The sequence below is a fragment of the Acinonyx jubatus genome, chromosome D1 (genome assembly GCF_027475565.1).
Source record: "Acinonyx jubatus isolate Ajub_Pintada_27869175 chromosome D1, VMU_Ajub_asm_v1.0, whole genome shotgun sequence".
NCBI lineage: Eukaryota > Metazoa > Chordata > Mammalia > Carnivora > Felidae > Acinonyx > Acinonyx jubatus.
Window position 1 is genome coordinate 60,225,064 of NC_069390.1, and position 17,707 is coordinate 60,242,770.

At 43.9% G+C, this 17,707-nt stretch overlaps 1 protein-coding gene and 1 pseudogene across 1 annotated transcript in view; one reads left to right on the forward strand and one right to left on the reverse strand.

Annotated features, from left to right (window-relative positions):
* The window catches only part of LOC106980799 (proteasome subunit beta type-3-like), a 58,044-nt pseudogene extending 46,256 nt beyond the window's left edge, over positions 1-11,788 (forward strand).
* GAB2 (GRB2 associated binding protein 2) overlaps positions 1-12,271 on the reverse strand; it is a 185,308-nt gene extending 173,037 nt beyond the window's left edge. Inside the window, exon 1 of the mRNA XM_027039869.2 lies at positions 11,978-12,271. Coding sequence (XP_026895670.1) covers positions 11,978-12,052 — 75 coding nt within the window. The 5' untranslated portion in view covers positions 12,053-12,271. The remainder of the gene's footprint in view (positions 1-11,977) is intronic.
* Positions 12,272-17,707: the final 5,436 nt, after the last annotated feature.

Genomic DNA, 17,707 nt, shown 5'->3' on the forward strand with positions numbered 1-17,707 from the left:
TGTTTATTCAAAACCTAAAAGCACAGGAAGTACTAGTCAACCAATAACTCATTATTTTTTTAAGTAGGCTCCACACCGAACATGGGGCTTGAACTCACAACCCTAAGATCAGGGGTCGCATGCTCTATCTACCACAACCAGTAACTTATTGTGCTTTAGGTACCAGGGCTACAAGGGTGAACTAAGAATGGGGTGCTCTCCAGAAGCTAAACCAACAGTCACTGGTACTAGGGCATAAATAACAACACAAGAGCCAGGAAGAGGCTGGCTTCTGATGGGGAGGGCAGGATCAAAGGCGGCCACAAGGTGACACGTGAAATGAGTCCCAAGAATGTATCAGGAAATAAGCATAGCAATGTGAAATGGCAGATTACCCAGCAAGTAAAATACAAACATAGGTCCTGTGAAACTGAACTCACTGACCACACGAGAGCCATCTCTCCTCTGCTCCAGCAGCACTTGTCTTTGCCATTTGTACTGCCTGACATACTAATTCAGGCATGTTCCCCAGCAAGATTATAAACTAGGAGGAGAATACTATGTACTTTGTACACTCTTACCATTTGTTATTGACAGTAATTTCTGCAAGACTTAAAAAAAAATTTTTAATGTTTATTCATTTTTTGAGATAGAGAGAAAGAGAGAGAGAGAGAGAGCGCGCGCACGAGCATAAGCAGAGGAGGGTCAGAGAGAGAGGAAGACACAGAATCTGAAGGAGGCTCCAGGCTCTGAGCTGTCAGCAAGCACAGAGCACGACACAGGGCTCAAACTCACAAACCGCAAGATCATTACCTGAGCCCAAGTCAGATGCTTAACTGACTGAGCCACCCAGGCATCCCTGCAAGATTTCTAAAGGGCATTAAACTCAACACATTGTAGCCTCTGCTGGTATCCAAAGAAGTATACAGTATACACACCTATCCATTTTTTTTCCTCTAGAAAACTGTATCAAAAGATCAAAGCAACAGACGCATTCCTATAATCCTCCCAAGGATATCAGCCTGTCTACTATATATAAAACTTAACACTTTTCCTTGCTTTTGCAAGCCAACAGAGCTCCAACCAGAACATTCTTCCAAAGCAGGCTAAGGAAAGACACACTGATAGCCAGTCCAAGAAAATCTTCCAAGTGAGTTGCAGTGATAGTGTATGATACCCAAATGCTGTGGCTCATCAGCTGGGATGAAATTCTCAGAAATTCCACCTCTATAACAGGTCTGTACAGCATATAACAGTGAATTAACTGGAAGTAACACAGATGTCTAACCAGAGGACATGTGTATATAAGATATGGTACGTTCACTTGCATGATATTTTTTTTAAGACTTATTATGTACGTGCCCAGGATTTGCTTTAAAATATTCCAGTAAAGAAAGAGTAAAAGGGATAGATAAAACAAATAGGATAAAACCTTGATAGTATTTCAAACTATGAATTGGTGATCATGAGAACATTTTCTTTATTTTTGTGTATGACTGAAATTTTTCATCACTAAATATGGGAAAAATACTATGTAGAAGTGAAAATATTCACAGTGGTAGCTTGTGGGGGCAGGGGAAGCAGAATACAAGTGACAGTTCATGTTGCTTATAACCATGTAAAATTATATGTATGACCAACCCAGCAAGCAGTAAGAGCCCCTTAACGCCCGTGTTGAGTTTCTGGATAACATTTTTACTGAAAGAAAAGGATTCTTTGAGGAACTGGCTAATCTCAGGTCTGGATCAGGCAATGTACAAAACAAACCTGAAACATCTTGTCACACCAGATAACAAACCATCGAATACTAGTAAGATCATGTCAAAGGGACTGAGAAGCCAACCTAAATATCTTCAGTCACTGGCTAAAGATTGTACAACATGCACATCAATAAGAATAACCAAGAGGGGTGCCTGGCTCAGTTGGTGGAGCACAAAACTCTTGATTCAGGGTTGTGAGTTCCAGCCCCAAGTTGGGTACAAAGGTTACTTAAAAGTAAAATCTTTTAAAATGTAAAACAACTTGAAAAGATTCAAACACATCAAATGTATCTAAATACGTGAGCTCATAATGATACTAAAAATACCCTAATTAACTGCTTTGAAGGGTACTATGGAACTCACTCTCTTATTTTTCACAACTGGCCAATGAACAAAAAGAAACAAGTTTAAAGCTGGGGGGCAGGGGAGGTAGCTGTTAAGAATAAATGACGGCAACTTTGCCTTCCTTGTAGCTAGTACTGGACAAGGCTTCATCTAGCTCTAAGTGGGAAGCTTATATCATCAGGTAGTGTGTTCGTAATCTAGCAAAAGGAGACTGATACAAGCCTGATGCAAGAATGCGGGGTTATGAAACAACACCATAAAAACAAGCCAAGAAGAGGGCTTACTTCAGGGGTTCCTGGAGGGTAAGGAGACACCTGAGCTTAAAGGGTTTACCACTTACTGGGAAGTTTTTCCAACATTTTTGAAATTGGGCTCCAGAATCTCACACATTGATCTTACATCCCCTAGCACACACTCGTTCCCCGGGGACTGGTCCAAGTGACAGCTTCAGGCAAATAAAATAACCATGTGGCTCTGCTTCCCTTCTCTGAGATCAGGAGAGCCGTGAGATGTTCCTTTCAGGAAAGGATTAACTCCCTAGAGTTGACAGAATATCTAGCTTGGGGGTTCCACTTACATTCTGATGTTATATAAAATTCAGGTCTGGCCCAAATTTGAAAAGGACATGAAGACCCTCATGTTCACGTTCGGAGTTCCTATGAGAGGGTTAACAATTGCAAATCGACACCAGCCCCTCCTGCCACATTCTCCATTATTCAATACCTACTCTGGGCTAGACACTGTACTAAGATTGTTTTCACTTGTTATCCTAATAAATTCTCAGACCCTGTGAAGAAACAGTACACCAGATTCATAGACAAGGATATAGGCTCAGAGAATCAAGTCATTTGCTTAGGGACCCAAAGGCCCTTGAAATACAAAGAGATCTTCTGAATACAAACAATGTCAACATACGACTGACATTTCCCATTGAAGGAGTGGCTATCTGAGAGGCAGAGACTCACTGAGTTAGAGTGATGTGCTTTATTAATAAATGTCATTGTATCACCCAGTCTTTCACGGACTATCCCCACGGCTATTTACTATTCAAACCACTGATTTCCACTAAAGACTCCACTGTGGATGGAATTTCACTGCCTCCCCCCCACCCATGTGCACTACCCCTTTCCCATTTTAACTGCTATGTTCCTTCTTAGGCCCCGATGTTTCTTTTTCTTTCTTTCTTTTTTTTTTTTTTTTCAATATATGCAGTTTATTGTCAAATTGGTTTCCATACAACACCCAGTGCTCATCCCTAGGCCCCGATGTTTCGAGTCTGACTCACATCCACAACTCCTACTCCAGGAAGCCCTGCCATCTTTTTCCATGCCCAGAGCTCTTGCCTTCATGAACATCCTTGCTACCTGGACCATATATCTCTATACAAGGGCATTGCTCTGTTTCACATCTATACTTCTGGTCTCCCTAGACTGCTGGTTCCTTGAAGCCAGTGTTGAGAATTGATTTATTCCTTTGGGAAGACAAAGGACACAAAACATACTCTATAAATGCTTGTCAACACTAACTGGATGAAGGCAATAGCCTGCTTGGGAACCTTTATTTCTCAGCATTTCCTATAAGCTTGAGGTTACCATATTCCATTATTCCCTTCCTGCTTGAGAAAGGCCAATGAGAAATAGAAAGCAACATCAAAGTTGTTTCATTAAGCAAAGCAGCAGGCGTGCATTCATGCATTCCTGCTTTGTACAATTTTACTGCCTCTGGTCCTCAGACATCCCTGAAAGGACATTCCATACGCATTCAGGGATATAGGGATTCTATCCTGTCTTTTCCCTTGGATGAGAAGTATTAGCTGGGCCACGTACTAACCCTTCACTAATGAGTTGTGTTCTTTTGAAATTGTGCTAAAATGCACGTATCCTAACATTTATCTTAACTATTTTTAAGTGTGCACGGTTCACTGGCATGAAGTAGTCACACTATTGTGCTATCATCATCAGCACACATCCCCCAGAACTGCTTTCATCTTACAAAACTGAAACTCTGTACTCATCAAACAATAGCTCCCCATTCTCCTCTCCCTGAAACCACCATTCTACCTTCCCTCTCTATGAATCTGACTCCTTGGTGCTTCATAAAGCGGAATCATATAGCTTGTGTCCTTTCAAGATCGGTTTATTTTACTTAACATAACGTCACTAAGATTTATCCATGTTGTAGAATGTTCATGTGTCAGAACTTCCTTCCTTTGAGCTGAATCATATTCCATGGTATATATTTATATAAAATACATTTTATTTATTCCTTCATCTGTTGATAGGCATGTGGCTGATTCCAAATGAGGAACTGTGATCCAATGCTAGTAACAAGAAGCTCAGAGACCGGCCCTGGGTTAGAGCAGTCTCTTTGATGTTAAACACTATCACAGAATCAATCCAGTGATTAGGACCACAGAACAGAAAGCCGCTAAAGGAATGTCCGCCTGGTTATCTGTCCCAGGAATGTGGACCAGACAGAAATTTTATTTAAACACTCAAAGAGTCTGTTGTAATAAAGCTCTGGCTTCTTAGGATGAGCAAATCTTAGATTTGCTTATTTCTGAAGACCTCCTATTTCCTTGTTGTTGTTCTCCTTCTCCTTCTTCTTTTTATCTTTGCTTGACTGAGGCCTAATTGACATGTGTAAGTTTAAGGGGTATAACATTGGCTCGACACACTTGTATATCGCACTATGACATACTACCACAGCATGAGCGAACACCTCTATCACATCACACAATTACCATTTCTTTTTTCTGATGGGAACATTTAACATCCACTCCCTTAGCAACTTTTGAGTATACGACATGGTATTTTAAGTACAATCACAAGGCTGTGCACTAGATCTTCAGAACTTAATTCTTTTTTTTTTAAATTTTTTTTTATGTTTATTTTTTGAGAGAGAGAGACAGAGACAGAGTGTGAGCAGGGGAGGGGCGGAGAGAGAGGGAGACACAGAATCGGAATCAGGCTCCAGGCTCTGAGCTGTCAGCGCGGAGCCCGACGCGGGGCTCGAGCTCACAGACTGTGAGGTCATGACCTGAGCTGAAGTCGGACGCTTAACCGACTGAGCCACCCAGGTGCCCCATAACTTAATTCATTTTTAATTGGAAGTTTGTACCCTTTGACTAATATCTCTTCACTTCCCCCATGCTCTTAATCTCCAGTAACCACAATTCTACTATTTCTATGAGCTCAGCTGTTTTAGATTCCACATATAAGTGAGATCATACAGTATTTCTCTGACTTATTTCGCTTAGCATAATGCCCTCAAGGTCCATCCATGTTGTTGCAAATGGCAGGATTTCCTTCCTTCTCATGGATGCATAATATTCTTGTGTGTGTGTGTGTACATACACGCACACACGACACACACATCTTCTTTATCTATTTATCCACTGAAGGATGCTTAGGTTGTTTCCATATCTTTGCTATTGTGAATAATGCTATAATGAACATGGAGTGCAGATGTCTCTTTAACATCCTGTTTTCATTTCCTTTGGATATACACCCAGAAATGGCATTGTTGGAGCATATGATACTTCTATTTTTAATTTTTTGAGGAGGTTCCATACTGTTTTCTTTTTAATTATAGCCATTCTGACAGGTGTGAGGTGATATCTCATTGTGGTTTTGATATGCATTTCCCCGATGATTAACAATGCTGAGCACCTTTTCATGTACCTGTCGGCTATCTATACCTCTCCCTTGTTCTCCAACCCACAGGTTCTTTCTCGTCTACCTCTTCAGCCTCATAGGCCATTATCTGCATCACCCTGTAGATGGTCCAGCAACACCAAACTCTAGTGTCCCTGCACACACTCTGCAGTTCTTTGCCACTGGCCGCCACTGTCTGTGGTCTCAGTGTCTGGAAGACTTTCTTCTTTTGGCTTACTTCTAGTCATGGCCACCTCTCCAGGAAGCCTTTTCTTCTTCTTCTTCTTCTGCATAGTCCCAGAACTTGAGTGCTTGGCATATAATGGCTGCTTGATAAATTATTAAACTAATATATTTGTCACACTCACATTCCGTGTTGAAAAGACAAATTTAAAGAAAAATTCAAGACTAATGGGATTACAGGTAATTTTTATTTGTATTTTAGTATTATTCAAATTTTCTAATGATAGGCTGACTTTTCAAATTTACCTTAAAAAAAAAATTAAGATTAACCTGATCAGGAATAAAATGGAGAAATCAGTCTACCAGATTTTAAGACTTCTCATACAGCTATAGTTATCAAGACTATGTGGTATTGGCAGTAGAACTATGGAGCAGAGTAGAAAATAGACCCACACAAATATGCCCAAGTGATTTACGACCAAGATGCTAAAGCAATTCAATAAAGGAAGCATGGCCTTGTCAACAAAAGGTGCAGGGGCAACTGGGCGTCCATTGCCAAAAACACACAACACCACCAAAAAAATCTCAAAGTTTCAAATCTCCTACAAAACTAACTAAAAAACAGATCATGGACTTAAAACTAAAAAATGTTTAGGGAAAAGAAGAAAAGCTCTGCAGCTTTAGCTCAGCAAAGAGTTCTTAGACTTGACCAAAAAAAAAGTACAACTCATAGAAGGAAAAATTGATAAACTGGATCTCATCCAAACTAAAAACTTTAGCTCTCCTAAAGCCCAGTGAAGTGGGTGAAAAGACGAGTTATAGACTGGGAGGAAATATTTGCAAGCCACATTATTTGACAAGGACTAGTATCTTGAGCATATAAAGTACTCTCAAAACTCAACCATAAGAAAAATAACACTCCAGGGGCACCTGGCTGGCTCAATCGGAGGAGCATGCAACTCTTGACCTCCGGGTCCTGAGTTCAAGCCCCACAGGGGGAATAGAGATTACTTAAATAAAAACTTAAAAAAGCAAACAAACCAAAAACCAAAAAACAAACAATTCTTACAGAAAATGGACAAAAGACTTAAAGGAAGACATTTGACCAAAGAGGACATACAGATGATATTCATCTGAAAAGATGTTCAATATCATCTACCATAAGAAAGTGTAAGTTAAAACTAGTAAGTGAACAGTTTGAGAAATGAATTATGGTACATATACCATGGAATACTATCGGGCATTAAAAAGAATGAACTAGTGATATATACAGCCACTTGGATGAATCTCCAGAGAATTATGCTGAGTGAAAAAAGCCAATCCCTCAAAGTTACAAACTTACAAATTCATTTATATAAGACTCTTGAAATAATAAAACATAAAAATGGAGAACAGATTAGTGGTTGTCACAGGCTAAGGATGTGGTGGGAATGCCTTGGTAGTGGATGGGACTATAAAAGGGCAACATGAGGGATCACGTGGAGATGGAAATGTCCTGTATCTTGAGTCTATCATTATCAATATCCTGATGGTGATATTGCACTATAGTTTTGCTAAATGTTCCCATTAGGAGAAAGTGAGTAAAGAGTACACATATCTCTTTTTACTATCTTTACAAATAGATGTGTACCTATGATTACCTCAGAGTAAAAGTTTAATTAACAACAACAACAACAACAAAAGCTTAGGCTTTGGGACAAAGCCAGGTGATGTTGGACAAGTCACATTCCTTCCTCATAGGGCTAAAATGATTAAATTAAAAGATCAATGGTCTAAGCACAGTGCTTGCCACAAAGTAAGCCATCAACAGACAGCTATTAAAATGACAATATTAAGAGTCATGGCAGTGGGGAGGGAGAAGTGTAGAGAAAACTATATTAAGATGATAGCACTAGTGGATTTGGTTGGTGAACGATTAGATGTGGAATAGTGGGTGACAGGAAGTCAAGGCTGATTCTGGTTTCACATTTGAGCAAGTGGGTGGTCAGTGGCACCATTTATTGAGCAGATATGGGATGAAGAAATGAAGAATGAGAGTTTAGTTTTGGGTGTGGTGAGTTTGTGATGACTGGGAGACATTCGAGTAGAGATGTCCAGTTAACAACCGTATATGGAGTTGAGAACACAACTCTGGGATGGAAATTTAACTTGATAACAACCAGCATGCAATGATAACTGAAGCCAGGAGAATGGACAAAATACTGAGAAGGAGAAAAGAGCCTAGACCATAGCCACTGTGACCATAAATGAGCTTCAAACTTTAAGGATTGGGTAACAAGGGTCAATTTAGCAAAAGAGACATATAGTAGCCAAAAAACAAAACAAAACAAAAAAAAAAAAAAACAAAAAAAAACCCACAAGGGAGAAAAGTCAGGCATTTATCATATCACTTAAGAATAAGGTGCTTCAAGAAAGAGTGAGTGGTCTACTATGACTAAGCAGTGAAGAAATTAAAATGAGAAGTGAAAAAACAGACCTCTGAATTCTGTGACCTGGGTATCACTGGCACCTTTCAGAGAACAGCTTTTGTGAAATGACAAAGTAGGTTTCAGACTGGAACCAACTGACAAGAAGGGAGGAGAAATGGAAACAGTATAAACAACCATGAAGAAGCTTAGCTCTAAAGAAAAGCAGAAAGCACAGTGAGAAGGAAAGGATGGGATACTGAGGGAGGATTCTGTTAAAAGGAAGTGTGTTTACATGTTAATGGATAGAAATAGGTAGAGAGGGGAAGACACAGAATATCCATAACAGAAAGGGTAATAATGACTTGAAGAGATAGGATGGGATATGATCCAAAGCACAGGTAGCAGGATTGCTCAGTTAGAAGGGGCACCTCATCTACTCTAAGAAGTAGGGAAAAGGAAAGGAATCATGCAGATGCAGGTAAATTTGGAAATCTGGTTGCAGTGTGTGCAGACAGCTACCCTCTGATAGCTTCAATGTTCTTGGTGGAGAAGGCAAGGTCATCTGCTAAGACTGACAGGATGGCTTAATTTTTATTCCGAGCATCAAATCCAGAGATACAGATATTTAATAAGCAAGTTGACTTAATAAACAATTAGTTTCCTCAAAGCAGTTGTTCATTAGAATCACTACACAATTTTCTCCAAATTAGCCACTAGAGGGCAGTGCGGCTGTCCATAGTTTCTCTCTTTTACCCCAGTGAAATCAATAGAAAATTACAGAGCAGTGTAGGTCATAAAATGTTTTTCCTCAAGAAAATCTGGCTTCTGCCTTATATATGTGTGTGCATGTATATGCACACACACTCATACACATGCACACTACAGCATGATGGGAGGGCTGTTCCTCCCGCTAGCCTCCCACTGCATCCATATGATGATAGTCCAGAGGCAATACTCACCATTTTCCAGAGGTCACTTTTTGTAATTCCCCCAAAGTGCACAGCAATACTGAATAGATCTTTACATCTTCTTATGCTTAATAAATTAGAAAAGGCTGACGAAAACATCCCTAAACCTAATCCCTGCTAACATTTGCTATGGCTTCAAGTTGTTTTTTCCTCCCTCAACCTACCACCTCTTCAAATTAGAGAGAGGTTTTTTAAAATTCATTGTAAATAGTTGCAATCTATTTCATGAACTTCTTTTCCCTTGATCTCAGATATGTGATATATTCTTAAAATGGAGACTTAATCCATGATACCACATGGCTATTGTATATACCAGAATAAGCAGCTATTTTAGGGTGTGTGTTTAGTAACGAGGCTGGGAAATAACTTGTTTCCTAGTTTGATTCTAATGAATTTGGCTCTCTAATGAACACAGGGAACTGGCAAAGTTTTAACTTAAAGCAAGGTGCAGAAATTCTCAATGCCCAAAAAGAAAAGATGTAAAGGCAGACTCTAACCCCAAGAGCTTGGGGTCAGACAACTCAGTCCAGTTTCAACTAAGAGAACTGAGCTCGCACTCAGTTCCAGTCATATCAACGGAACACATTACACCCAAGCCCAAGAGCAGTTGTTAGTAGTTTGATCAGATGTCCATGGGCTGGAGCTGCAAGGAAGTGGGAAAGCGGGTGAGGTCATCATAGGACTGTAAGATGTCAAGTACTTCAAATGGGTGAAAAAGTTGCTTGACCCCAAAGCCTCCAAACTTGTTTTTGAGCTAAAGTTGCTTGGGAACAAAAATACCAAAGAAATGGGTCGTAAAGAGAGTCTGGGTGATAGAGTTGAAGTAGTCATCAAATAGAGATATGGCGTCAAACTGTTTGCAAACTGTATCAAAAGCAAAGTTTCAAGGATCTTTAGGGTAGTGCTCTAATTCGAAAATTAAGAGTCACATTTGTCAGTGGATACTCTATTCCACTAGCTGGTATGTTATTACACTTCGACTGATAGCTTTCTTAAGCTCTTTGGGGCCAAAAACTTTTTGTTTTGTTTTTTATAATTATAAAAACATCCATAGCAAATGACTCATCCTTAACCTAATATAAAAATTCACCTTTTCTAATGAGCTGATACAACTCTGAAAAGGGGGAACGTTTCTTTCCTGGCAGTTATAATGCTTTGGCTCCTTGGACATCCCTGAAAAACGAACCTAAGAACGAAGATGAACCCTCCATTGCCTCATCTTTACTGTATTTTAAATCTAGGTCCACTTTGAAAAGTCACTGTTAGAGTCTTCCCAGCAAGTGATTTAAATAAGAGCCTGCTTTCATTTACACACACACACACACACACACACACTTGCACTCCCCAACAACATTTCCTTTGAAAAACAGAATGTCACTTCCTCAATCCAGAGGCCAGAAGTCCCTCAGTTCTGATCTGGGGAGCCAAGACAGGAAACTCTGCTAAGCTTCTGCCTCTCCCCCCATGGACAGCCACTGGTGCAGCTGACAGAGGGCAGGGTCTGTTCGGAGTTCCCTTGATGCACTGCAGCTGGAAGGCAACAGCTCACTTTCGTGCTGTGGGAATGATCCCAGAGAGGCCAGCACCAGGAGTCAGTTTAACAAGGGCATTTCAAAGGAAGTGAAAACGGAACAGAAGAGAGACCTTGACACCTTATACCGACCTTACTTCCATTTCCAAACGCCTGCAAACGGCCCAGAGTTGATTGTAATTACTACCATCGTGTACTTTGACCCCACCAGGCAGGCACTGGATGGGGGGGGGGGGGGGAACGAGAGGGGCGGTTAGCCAGACCTCTTCACCAGGCGGCACCAGACTGTATCCCACCTTCCCCTCGCTCGATGTTGCCAGTTTCTCACTTGGAAGGGAGAAGCTGTCCCAGCGATTTCGGTAAACACCGTCGGTCAGCACCACCTGGCAACTGAGAACCTTGATTTCTCCCGACCCCAGACACCAAGGACGACACAAAATCCCGGCCAGTTATACCAGACCAAACTGCAATGTCACCATCGTGGGATGGGGTGAGGGGATGTCTGTGAGAGACATACGGAATGAAGGGGGACAAACAAATGAGTCACTTAATACAAGAGCTGCACATGCCGCTGACGCTGCCCGTGATGCAGAGGCTGTGGACTGGAAGGAAGCAGGCGGTCACCGGGAGGGGCGGGCAGAGAAAGGGAAGGGGGAAAGGGTGTGAGGGGCCTCGCCCTTTGTGGGGGCCGGACCGAGCCGCCCCGCAGCCTGCGCCCCCCTTTCTCGCCCACTCCCGCAGCCCTGCAGGCTGAAGCCGCTCGGGGTTACTATGGTCCCCCAGCCCCGGGAATCAACTCTCTCGGTCTCCAAAACAATCAATACAAACTTCGATACCGTATTTAGTTTACAGGGAAGCTGGCTGGGGAGGCGCTGCCGCCGCGCCCGCCGGGCGAAGAAGGAGCCGCAGCCTCAACCTGCCCGCCCGCCCGCTCCGCCCCTCGGCCGCGCACCTGTGACAGGTGTGCAGGTGCCCCACACAGCCCCGAGTCGCGGGGCGCGCGGGCCGCTCCTCGCCCCCCGGGGCCCCCAGGGCCCGCCCTCTCCGTCGGCGACGCCCCTCCCGGAGCCCCCAGCCCCTGGGCAGGCCGCGGGGCGCCCTCCACCCGCGCCCTCGGCGGCCGCACCCGCTCGTCGCCCGCACTCACATAGCGCCTCAACTTCTTCTCGGGAGGCGATTTCCTCAGCCAGCCGGTGCACACCACGTCGCCGCCGCCGCTCATGCTGCCGGCCGCCTGGAGCCCGCCGCGGGGTCGGGCTGACAAGGGCGCGGACGCGGGCCGCTGGGTCAGCCGGCCGGCGGTGCGCAGCTCACGGGGGAGGGGAGGGGCCGGGGCGGCCAGCGGCCGCGGGGCGAAGACGAGGCGGCGCGGCGCGGGCCCGGCTGCCTCGCGCGCTCCCGCTCTCCCCGCGCGCGCCCGCGCGCACTCCCAGCCGGGCCGCGGTGGGGGCGCCACAGCAGGAAAAAGGGCGGCGCGCGCTCGCCACGCCCACAGCCCACCGCGCCCCCCGGCGGGCCGCCTTCAAAGACGCAAACACCGCCTTGCCTCTAGGGACCCGGGAAGCCCGAGGTTTGAGCAGACGCCGAGGCCGGCGGCCGGCCGCCAGCCGCGCCCCCGGGTCTTGCTTTCCGCCCTCAAGCTTCAACAGCAATCCGGGGATGCGGCCGCGCCCCTGGTGGGAACGGGGGTGGGGTGAAGGGAAGGGTCTGCGCGCCCTCGATCGCTAATCGATTTTTCACAGAGGGTCGTCAGGAAGGGACCCGAGGGCTGCTCGCGTTTCCTATGCACTCTGAGTTTCAGGTTTCAGTGGGTCAGGTTCTGGCTGAAATAAGTGATCCGCTTCCCAGCAAGAGTTTCATTAACTCTCGCACCCCCTTGGCGGGAGAAGCGAAGATGAAAACAGACTAATACGTGCTGGGCGCTTTTACATTCCTTGTTTACTTACTTGTCTTCACAAATCTACAAATTGGGCGAGCGGTATTATTCCCATTTTACAGATAGCCTAAAGTGCCAAAGCCTGTACAATGGAGAGCCAAGTGGGTCGTAATCCATTTTATCCATAGAGAAGTGTGCTATGGGCAGGTAAGTAGGAGACACAGCATCTCACACTCTCCACACCACGTTGGACTAAGGCTATTTTGTCCATTTTCCAGTTTCTGTTCAGTGAAGCTAGTTGTTTCAAGCTGTTGGACATCGTTCTGGTTTTATACCTGGGTTGGAGAAAGTTCACTCACTTTAATCAATTTGTAAAAGCAAATCCTTTACTATCTGCCAGCTTTTCTAAGCATCATGAGAGGTAGAAGTCAGCTCCCCTGCACCCCTCATTTCACTATCCTGCTGGATTGAATGTAGAGCCAGAGCTATCAGGCTACAGCTGGGATCAGAGCTGCCTTAGCTTTCTGATTGAGCGATCCTTATGCCACATTTAAGGGCCGCCACTAGAATTATGGCCATTTTAACCTCTGGCTTTAGTACCTTGGAACCCTGAGACAAATATCAAAATACTCAAGCCTGCCAAATCGATCAGGAGGCGGCGACTCCCAACCAAAATAAAGCAATCTTTCTGACTTCATTCACATCTGAGTCATAGTGCCAAGTCTCAGGGATTGCAGTCTGAGAAATCTGCATGGATTGTCTGCAGCTGAAGGTATATGATGCAAGTCAGGCATACATATGCCTCATCTTTCCCTAGAAGAGTAGTCTTCTGATACATATCCTTTGATATGTGTATGATTCAAGACAGACTGGCAGCAGATGCAGCAATGGTTAGTTGGGCGTTGGGCTGCATTCTGCCAGAAGCTCTTAAATTGTTTTGCAAAAGACTCTTTCCTCCCCATTATTTACAATTCCATGTGGAAAAAGAAAAGTTTGGTGTTTTGTGGGCCAAGAAAGGAGGGGCCTTGAAATACAACAGTTACAGAGTACAGGTTTCCCTCCACCCCTGCAATCCAAGAGGGGTGTGTTCCCATGAAACCTGTTGGTAAGCTGAAATGGGGTAAAGTGAAGAAGCAATTACCATCACCAAAAGGTGAAAATTCTGTTGGTGAGCAAAACAAGCAGTAATGTAGGTCTTTCGTAAAAGTGAAGGGGCATAAAGCAAACTTGTGGATAGTCTGGGAAACCTGTATCAGCTTCGAGAAGTCTTCTCTGAACATCCCATTCCTTCCCCAAAGCCTACAGAAAGGGCCTCTTCTTGGTGCTCGGTGCCTCACCCCACCTTTCTCATTACTTAGCTGCCAGCACCCAGCTCAGGCTGCACACAGGAGGCTGGACTGTTGCTAAGGTCTCTGGCTGCACCCTGGTGTGCCTCAGTCTTCTGAGCCTGAGATGTGTGCCAGGCCTGGGGACAGCCCTTGAACAGAACGTTCCTGTCTGGGCCTTCACTAAGTCCTCTCCACTGCGTGCTGTTTTTTGTTGTTGTTAATGCCCTCTGGTTTCGCTGGTGAGAAGTGAGAAATGAATTAGGAGTGGTTTATTTACATGAAGATAGGCGCCATCTATTGGAACCAGTAGGGATGACAGCCCCCGCCCCCCGCAGCCCCCAAACCTGTGAGGACACGCATCACTAGTCTATAATTTAGGCAATTTTGATTAAAGACCATGGGTATTTCCTGGGGGGAATTAATGACCGGCTGCAAAGAGTGCTTTGGGTCATTAATCCTATATTCTCATTAAATCCTCAGGAAATGACCATCTCATGGTGAGAGCTTCTCTGGAGGAAGCATTGCAGAGATTAGAGAACTGCACACCTGGGACGAAAGCACGGGCACGAGGGTTTGCTCCCGCCCCTCCCCCACCCAAGCCTGTGTTCTAAAGGGTGCACTCTGGCTTTGAGTGTCGTCAGCAACAGCCTGCATCCGTGCCTGTCTGCGAGTTGAGGGTTTGTGGCCAGCGGCAGGTGCATGGCTGATGGAACGGTCCCAGGAACGGGTTGGAAGGGCTGGAAGGAGAGCTGTCCTCAACTGCACACCAGGCTGGCATGATTAATACCACCCACGCCAAGCTTGACGTCAGTGATTGGACCGGGGGTGGGGATGGATGTTTGTGTCCTGGCCTAGCCTTTTCTCCCCTTCAATTTAGTTGACAGGTTAATTTCAGAGCTGAGTGCTGCTTGCTAAGGTCATTGTGGCCAGCTGAGCCACCTCAGCTGGTGACTTTCAGGACCCTGGACTCCCATGAATGTTGAGGTGTGTGCCACTTTAACCCCGGATGCTTTGAGCTCACTTAGTTCCATCTAATTACTGTGAGCTACTCAAATCAATTTCTGGCATCTGGATGGGACAGAGATCTGAAAGTGGGCTTGGGGTGTGGCTGAAGACCTAATAGTGTGGTTTCCTCCCTGTCTGCAGCTGCTAAAAGTCTGAGAGTTACTTGACATTACACCCAGTGTTAGATATTCTGGAAATAAACTTTCTTATGGGAAAAGTTGGAGCAAGTCCCGTTTCCTAATTTCTCTTTTGTGAAAAATTAGAACTTGTGCTAATTGCTTTGGGGCAGTAAGCGTTCTGGGACATTTCTCCAGACACTGGTGAGGGTGGTACCTCATTGTATTCAGAAACCATGCTGTGGATTCATCATATTCTCCCAGGAACGAAGACTTGTCAGGTTCCTGAGAAAGTGCCCTGGTATTCCAAACCATACTTTGCATGATGGCCTCTTACTTCCTTCAGAGAACTTCTACCTTGGATTGGATCTTGAACATATGTCAAGACCCCTCTCCTTAAAACTCACCATCCCCACACCTCAGCACAGTTGTTCATGTTTTTCTTGAATTCACATTGCACATATATAAATTAGGTTATCACACTGTACTGCAAATACCTGAGCAGGGCTGGGTCGTCCTCGTTTGTGGTATCCCTAAAGCCTCTCTGCATGGTGCCAGGCACATAATCAATGCTCGCTAAATGTCGTGAGAATGAAAAAAAAACAACCCTTAATGGATGACAACTGGGAGCTGTGGACTCCTGAAGCATCCAGAAGTCTCTGATCCATCCACACCAGAAAACAGGATCTGTGAAGGTACTTATAAGCAGCTAGAGTGTTTAAATCCACAGTGACTGGTCTCATGGAAGGGGCTGAGCAGGTGGAGGTAATCCTATGCAGTTTCATGTTCACAGGTGGTTGAAATCCTGGGGTAGTTTCTAAAACAACGGCTCCTTAGACCTTTTGACTCCTATCTCCAGGCTCCAGAGAAGTAACTGTGTTAACTTTTGGTTTCCAAACCCCGACACTGTTGTGCAGACTCCCCAGATACTCTCCTCTCTGGGGCTAAGATTTAAATCATTTGTGGTTTGTCTGATATCTGGCCTCATTGTGACAGTACTACAGGTGCTCTATCACTTAGCCCCTTGTACCCAAACACAATACTAGCAAAACAGGAGAACATATGTCTCCTGAGTCCAAGTTGAGTTTCTTCTAACAGCTGACCAGAAATGTCATTTTCTTCTGCAATGAATGCATGTATAGTGGCTTTGTAGATTTGCTAGTATTTTTGTTGGGGATCCAAAGGCCACAGGAGACCATCTCATTTTATTTCTACCAGAGGTACCCACAATGGTTATCTGATCCATACAACCAGTGTTGTGCTGATAAATGTTTAAAACCTGGCTCACTGGTGGTTGTAGTGGACGTAGCCTTGATTTGTAGTATACGACAATTTTTGTGGTGCTAATACTATACCCTCCCCACCTTCCTGACCAATTTCAAGCTATAGACTTTATGTTCATGAATACAGTTAAGGGATGCTCATAATATATCTTTATTTAGTACTTCCAAAATAAAGATACAATAGAGCAGAGATAACAGGAAAATGTAGTGAATTAGTAACTGATAGTTCTGGTTACTTATTCCCTTTGTTTTTCATATAATTTATTTAACTGTAAGTTTATGAGTTAACTTATTAATGTATCATTCATATGCCATAAAAGTCACCCTTTTAAAGTGTGCAGCTCAGTTTTTAGTATATCACGGAGTTATGTAACCGTTATTGCTATCTAATTTTAGACCATTTTTATTACCCCCAAAAGAGATTCCATATCCATTAGCAGCCACTCTTCATTCCCCTAATCTGAACCCCCGGCAGCCACTAATCTACTTTGTCTCTATGGATTTGCCAATTCTGGACATTTCATATAATTGGAATCCATGGCCTCTTGTGTCTGACTTCTTTCACTTTCTATAACATTTTCAAGGTCCATTCATGTTGTAGCATACATCAGTTCTTCTTTTTATTGCAAATATTGCAATATTACAAATATTAATATTTCCTTGACTGAATGTATCACATTTTATTTATTCATTCTTCAGTTGATGGATATTTCAGTTGTTTCCACTTTTTGGCTACTATGAATGTTGCTGTGAACATTCATATGTGTACAAGTTTTTGTGTGAACCTACATCTTCACTGCTCTTGGGTATATACCTAGGAGTCAAATTGCTGGATCATAGGGTGACTCTGTGCTTAATTTTTTTTTTTTAAAGTAATCTCTACACCCAACGTGGGCCTCAAACCCATGGCCCCGAGATCAAAAGTCACATGCTCTACGGACTGAGCCAGCCAGGCACCCGTGTGTTTAACTTTTTAAGGAATGGTTGAACTGTTTCCCACAGTGGTTACACCATTTTGCATTACCAGCAATGTATGAGAGTTCCAATCTGTCTCCCATCTTCTCCGATTCTTGTTACTTTCCATTTAAAATTATTTAATTTTAATAGTGCTATTTTTTAGCAACCAGCTTGCAAAATTTTTCACCACCGTCTGCGCTCATGGGTTGGTTATGAGCCATCCCTAGCATATGACTGCACGCAGCCTACCAGAGGAGGCCCCGCCATCCTTCTCTGCAGTTAAGTTCCATTTCTTTCCTGCTGACAAGAGCA